Here is a 7,144-nt window from a genome sequence, read left to right on the forward strand (position 1 = left end):
GCGCCGAGAGGGGACGGGCAGGGCGGCCGCCGCGCAGCTTTCCCGGGGGAGCGGGCGAGTCGAAGCGCGTCCCTCCTCCGTTCGGAGTTGCCTGCGGGCAGGCAAAGGGCGCCGAGGGACGGAAAGCAAAACGGCCGCGTGAGGAGGCAAAGAAACCGCATAGAAACGGCCTGGGCACGTCCAGGTTTCTGCAAGCCGAAGTACAAAGCAGCGCTGGGGGCGTGCGCGGCCCCAGGAGGGCCCTGCGCCCCGATGCTCTCCCCGGGGCAAGGACAGGAACGTGCTCCCCGAGAAGCAACTGACAGTCTAGTGAGCAGGACCGAGAACGCCAGCAGAAGAGGAGATGCTCGGAGGCAGGCTCAAGGGGGGATTCCCGAGAATGACTAAAAAAGAATAATACGGAAAGGCGCGGTCCCGCGACAGGGTTGTTTATATTCCACGGTGAACTGAAGCTATGGAAGTGTCGATGGAGAGAGGGTTGCGAGAGCCAAGAGACGACCAACATTTTGTGCAAAGTAATTGCTCAAGTTTTGCAAATACATAGCTCAGTTTTGAAAAATTATACAAAATAGAAGGTGTAATAAACTGTTTTAATCAGATAATTCATAAGGTATACTTCAGTATATAAAAATTCTTCTCACATACAAAATAATATATGCATGTAAGTAGAAAACACGTTGAAAGACCAGCATCCATCTGCTGGTCCATCATGCAAATTGATCACTCACTCCAGTATCATGAAAAGGACCAAAATATTCAATGGTTAAGTGCAAAAAACCCCTGTGCTGAGTGACATCATCTCCCCAGTCAAGAATTTCTTTGCAATGCTTGTCAGGTACTGGTTTCTGTGAGTTCTCTGCCTCGGCAGTTCATTACATCTGCTCTCACAGGCTGTTTAAAAAGCAGTGTAGTCGTGGTTACGGTCATCCTGCATAACTGCCCCCTCTAACACACGAGGGTTCAAAACCTGCTGTAAGGACGACAGAACCATAACCAAGAACACTGATTTTCTGCAAATTCTCTTCTACTGTCTCTCTAGACAGAGAACCTTCCACGATTTTCCCAGTTTAGGGATAAACAAGGAGTTTTCATCAATGAATGAAAACACTTTGGTGCAGAAGAGATAATGCAGAGAACGGGTCTGTTTCTCTCTCCGCTGCTGAGCATGAGTCATTCCTCCACCGCAGCTTTCTCACTTTCTCCACCGTTTTTTGTGCTTGAAGTTATAAAGCAGCAACTGGTTTTAATTATCAACAGGGAAGCACAGAAAGACAATACACAATTTGCCTCCCTCTGAAGTGATTCAAAGAAAAGACTAGGAAAAAATATGCTTAAATATTAGACAAGGCATGAAATACAGTAGTGCAAATGATTCCCTGCACCCTCCTTTCTCTACACAGTTTTCACGTCTATGTATTTGGGCTTGCTGCACAACAGCAAGTGTTTTATGCATAAGATATGATTATAAAACAGAAAAGAGCCAATTAGCATCTCTTCAGTTTGAATTAAGGTCTTCAGTAAACCTTTTTTTAGCTTATATGATATGCAGAGACCTTACACTTCCCCACATAAATTGGTAACATGGATGAGATTATCATTAAAATTATGAGCTTTTAAGCTAGAATTAGAGAAAATGTGCGATTTTACCTTGGCTTTAATAAACCGTAAATTTCTTATTCCCTTATAGAAAACATTTCCCAGTTTGCACTAAAGATACTTTTAGAAGAAATATTCTAAAAAACAAATGGTATAAATGCTGTTCGATGCTTTGGGTAGGAGCTAAAGTTTTTCCGATAGAACTCGTGACACAAAACAGCAGCCAGTGCCTGGTTAAAAAGAACATACATCACTACACACCACCATGTCACATTGTGAAATCCAAGCGTGACGGCCATAGATACATATATGAGGAGCTCTGCAAAATAATGAGGGCAAGAAACTCTCTCAAACCAGTCTCCGAAAGGTACACTGTGGCTCAGACTTACGACCTTTCCTGCAAGCAAACAGAAAGAAATTAGTTGAGAACAACGTGCATTAAACAAACTTTTCTACTCATAATTACAGAACAACACGCTCATTAAAGTTATCATCATCATCCACCTCCATCTGATCTGGCAGCTTTGCACTTCTTAATGAAATAAGATGCCACCTCTGGCTGTTTGGCGCAAATACAGAGTAAGGAAACCTATTTTTAGCCCATATGGAGACAGAAGTGAGGTCCCCAAGGAGTGGCACAAGTCCTAAGCATTAGCATGTGTCTGTCCTTAGGATACCAGAAGCTAGACCTTCATTTTAAGTTCTATAGAACTATATATACAGACACAGACACCCCCCCCATTCAGCCATCCAATCTCTTTTTCAAACAGCCTCATTTTATCTACTGAAAGTCTTATAGAGAGCACCACACTACCGGAACTGAAAAATACTCGTGTTTTAAGGTATTAGAAGCTACAGAAGCCTATTGAAACAACCAGGAAAAAATTACCTAAGTAAATGGTTGGCAGAAATGAAACATCTTACCTGATTTACTTTTTCTAAGATTAGCTAGAATCACAAGACATCTGTGTTGGTGAAGAGAGGCCCAAATGTACGTCGTAATTCCTACAATGTGATACCAGCAGATCTGCATAGAAAGCACTTCTCCTGAATGAAATATGTTTCATTAATATACAGCCAGGAAATACCTTCCCAAGCATCATCCCAAAACATTGTATACATTTTTTAAATGTTACTGTCTTACAAAATCCTAGTAGTGAGCCTCTAATTCCTTGAAAGATTCTTTTAAATCCTGCATCATTTAAGTGCTCTGCTGGTAGTTTATTTCCTTTAACCGCTCTATACTAAAAATACACCTAGTTTTTAATCCAGTAGCTTGAGGTACAGCATGATGTACAACCAACACATAATTGATAGTCTAAGACCTCAATATTCAACACTGTTGGTAATTCTTATCATCCTAATTAAAGATGTCATGGCTCAGGTCAACATTTAAGTACACAGCTGTTTGTCCTGTTCACACTGAGTGAGATACATACATACATACACCTACACACACACACGCGCACAGTGCGAACCATTTAGGCCTTCAAAAAAATGTTAACTGTATCAAGGATGGTTTCCAACGTACAAGCCAATACACCATCTCTAAGAATCTACAAGATGTGAAAAGTAGAAGACAGGTCCAGAAAGAAAAAGGCTTTATCTACACATAGGAGATCTGAAGGTTCTTTTGAAAAATCACTGGATTAAACTAGAACTGATGTGATTGGAAGCGGTTAAAAACTTCACTAAAGTTACATACTTGGTAACGACCACCTTACAAAAATTAGTCATGGGAGAAGTGCTACAACCAGCTCATGGTTCATCTGTGCAGGGGAACAGCAGCTCAGTTGTGAGACTCAGTGAAATGTGTTGGCAGAAACAAGTCATATAATTCAAATTTTTGCTGTATTAATGGAGACATTACAGTACCGAGGGAAAGAAGAGACTGACTGATGCAAAGCAGAGCAGTGGCGAGTTCTCAGTGCAGAACAAAAGAGATGGCCAAGACGGTCTTGCAGACTCACCTTACAGGAAAGCTTACAGCAAAAAACCAAACTCCAGTTTGAGAACTGAAGTTGCATAGTGGCATTTGAGAACTGGTACCTATTACTGTCCTTCACAAAGTATATGTATCTCAATGCAAAACTGATCGGTAATGATTCTGAAAGTATCTATGTGAGATGTCTTTCAGGAAGTAACAGTGATGGTTAACACGAAAGTGTGTGTCAGTGTCTGTGTGTCTGTTTGTGTATAATGCTGGTTGATTATGTGATATACTGAAACGTAGTTACTTTCAACTATGCCAGTAAGTATTTTTATGTCTCATCAGTTAACACACTTCTCACACAAGCAGGCCTCTATGAAACCATTTGCCACAATGGAAACAAATGGGAGTAAAACCGCATCTTTGGTAGTAACTAAGCAGGCATTTACCATTCCTGACATTAGTAGGCACTTGACATAGCACAGTTGAGCCAACGGCAATGTAGTAACCAAGTCCAAAGCAATACTGCACGATATGAATGACGCCATTGGAAAACACGCTGGTCCAGAGGCATTCTGCAAGTCTTCGACAGCTATGCAGCCAAAGCAGCAGGAGAACCAGGAGCGCAGAGAAATGCTCACTATCTGCGTGCAGATAAGAAACAGCGACTTTGAGACAGATAGGAACAATTCAAGTGCTTCAAAAAGGCTATTTTTTCCTCTCCCCACAGCAAAATTTTATCCTCATTTTAAATTAACTGAGCACTGGGGAAAATATTTGTACATGTGAGGCACTGCTGACCGCAGCAAGAATACTTCTAGAAGGTGCTAATGGCCCTTTCTACTAAAAGGACTGCTATCCATAAATTAGAATGATTTCTACCTTGAATAATGACAAAGTGAATTGGTATTCCAGAAAAGTCACTTGGAGCCTAGTGTCCTGGTTTCGGCAGGGATAGAGTTAATTTCCTTTCTAGTAGCTGGTACAGTGTTTTGGATTTAGGATGAGAACAAAGTTGATAACCCACCGATGTTTTAGTTGTTGCTAGGTAATGCTTACACTAGCCAAGGACTTTTCAGCTTCCCATGCTCTACTGACTGAGAAGGCTGGAGGTGCACAAGAAGCTGGGAGGGGGCACAGCCAAACTGGCCAAAGGGACATTCCATACCATGGGACGTCATGCTCAGTACATAAACTGGGAAAGCTGGCCGGGGGGGCCGCTGCTCGGGGACTGGCTGGGCATCGGTCGGCGGGTGGTGAGCAATTGTACTGTGCATCACTTGTTTTGTGTATTATTATTATTATTATCATATTATTATTATCATTTTATTTCAATTATTAAACTGTTTTTATCTCAACCCACGAGTTTTTCTAACTTGTGCTCTTCCAATTCTCTCCCCCATCCCACCGCGTGGGGGGGAGTGAGCGAGCGGCTGCGTGGTGCTTAGTTGCCGACTGAAGTTAAACCACGACACCTAGTTTAAAAGCAGCTGATGAAGTAGCACTTGAAGAATACAAATTCAGCACAGGATGGTAGTGCAGCTTTCTAATATTTATATGGCTGCATCATAATAGCTGGAATACTTGCCCGTGTCCTCACTCTGAGAGTCTCTGCCAAGAGCACGGTGCACATGCTGAATCCATGATGGGAGCGACCCTCCAAGGAACTCAGCTCGGAAAAGCCAGATCAGCAGAAAGCCATTCCAGAGCACAGAAACCACATAAAAGTGAGTAAACCACCTGTGGGAACAAAAAGGGTCTTCATTAATGTTCTCATTGTTCCTTAGTTGGAAACGTAGCTGCAGGACATGCTTGCCTGATGGCGAGTACATTCCCTTTTGGTCCCCACATCAATAAGTAGAGAACTCGGGACTCCAGTGGTACCAAGCAGGAATAACCCTAACAGCAGCAAAATGCTGCCTAACTTAGCTTACCTTACTAACCATAGCTGCACTAAAGAGGAGAAAGTGAAAACCACACATTGCAAAGGTATTCTTCAATGCTTACAATGAATCATGATGTGCACAACTTTTTCTTTATCATTTACACCACTGAAAGCACATCCAAATTAATTCTTTGGGCATTTCCAGGCTGTTGCGCCTAGCAGCACTCCCACTTTCCTCAGTTCTAATGGATGCATTACATGACATGCTAAAGTTCATAAATGACAAACGCAGATGGTAAGAGGCACCCAGAAGTAATTACTCAGCTGTACACTAAAATATCTTGTCTCTCTGCAAATTCAAGGTCTGCAACAATCATACAGAAAAAAAGGAGAGACCACCAATACGACCGGGTGATTACAAGGCAAGACCACATGTTTTTTTGAAGAAAACAAAGAATCCCCCAACCCCATAATGCGGTTATAAAAGCAAATTATGCATTACTGAAATACAAGACATTACGGTCAAGACAGGTTACTGGATGGAGTTGAACAGCCTACAATACCCAGCTCAAACCAGGTGATCCAGTATTTCCTTTTGCTTTTAAAACTAAAAGTCCTTCCGGCTATGAATAAAAATCAAGACTCCTGGAAACACCTGCAAAGAGATGAAATACGTACCATGGGAAGATGCTGATGGCCTTGTCTTGACAATGTAACTATTGGTACAAAACTAGGATATAACTGTATAGTCAGAGAAGACTCCCTCATTTTCACTGAGGGTACCACAGAGCTTAAACACATCCCTGAGTATTTTCTGTAACCAGAAGCCTGATAACCAAGATACTACATTACAACCTTTACATGAATAACATGCTGTGCTACAAAACTTTTTTTTAACATTTGGTTTGAAAGCTGTGTATATAAAATGTGTCAGTGATAACAAGATCGTTACATTAGGGGCGATTGGATCTTTGGGTTAAGTAGCCTCCCAGTCCTGTCCTGCTGGCCTTGCGAGATCCTGTCGCGCCTATGTTCAAGTCAGAGGCTAGTTCTAGTCACCAATCTTGGCTGATCAAAAACAATGAAATCCCAGTAACGTATAGAAAGCTGTAAATGTTTTTTTTTTCCCCCCTCTTTTCCCTCTTTCATCCTATTAAACATCTATTAAGAGATGTGTTTGGATAATGCAGCGGTTCTTTTGCCTTATCAGAGACTGTTCACGCAGGGTCCAGATCGTTGTGTTAACATGCTGTTATTAGTATCCTAAGTCACACTTTAAAAAGAAATCTTGAAGGAAGAAGATGACAACTGAGAATCGGTTTAAAACAGTAAACCTGCAGTGTATTTGCACAGCCACAGTTGTACTCGGGAATCCATATTCCCAGGTCCCTGACCCGACTCTTGCAGGAAGGTTGCTTTTGCAAATACCGCATGGGACTGGGATTCACAGGATTAGGCTTTTGTTCCAATTTGGAATATATGGACTCTGTGTGATCACAGTCTCTATGCTCCTCGGTACGCCATCTCTAAAAACACAGTAACACTTGTGCAAAAAAATTGAGCCCAACTCTATAAAAATACGCGATGCTATCTGCGTATGCTATTTATTTTCTACATCTTCAGCTGAGTCAATTGAAATGCATATATAGTTATTCCTATGCTACTGTGGCCTAAGGCACGCAGCATTCACGTGACAGAAATGGCGGCAGGCAACCGCCTCGCGCGGGGGAGGG

General features: G+C 42.1%; 2 protein-coding genes across 2 annotated transcripts in view; both read right to left on the reverse strand.

The window, feature by feature from the left end:
• Window positions 1-927, reverse strand: part of TMEM165 (transmembrane protein 165) — a 12,346-nt gene extending 11,419 nt beyond the window's left edge. Inside the window, exon 1 of the mRNA XM_019471543.1 lies at window positions 877-927. Coding sequence (XP_019327088.1) covers window positions 877-927 — 51 coding nt within the window. The remainder of the gene's footprint in view (window positions 1-876) is intronic.
• SRD5A3 (steroid 5 alpha-reductase 3) overlaps window positions 572-7,144 on the reverse strand; it is a 22,057-nt gene continuing 15,484 nt past the window's right edge. Inside the window, exons 2-6 of the mRNA XM_009277454.1 lie at window positions 6,840-6,937; window positions 5,115-5,266; window positions 3,976-4,170; window positions 2,521-2,643; window positions 572-1,993 (exon numbers count right to left, since the gene is read on the reverse strand). Coding sequence (XP_009275729.1) covers window positions 1,734-1,993; window positions 2,521-2,643; window positions 3,976-4,170; window positions 5,115-5,266; window positions 6,840-6,937 — 828 coding nt within the window. The 3' untranslated portion in view covers window positions 572-1,733. The remainder of the gene's footprint in view (window positions 1,994-2,520; window positions 2,644-3,975; window positions 4,171-5,114; window positions 5,267-6,839; window positions 6,938-7,144) is intronic.

This window comes from Aptenodytes forsteri, unplaced genomic scaffold, assembly GCF_000699145.1.
Source record: "Aptenodytes forsteri isolate BGI_AS27 unplaced genomic scaffold, ASM69914v1 Scaffold65, whole genome shotgun sequence".
NCBI classification, from domain to species: Eukaryota; Metazoa; Chordata; class Aves; order Sphenisciformes; family Spheniscidae; genus Aptenodytes; species Aptenodytes forsteri.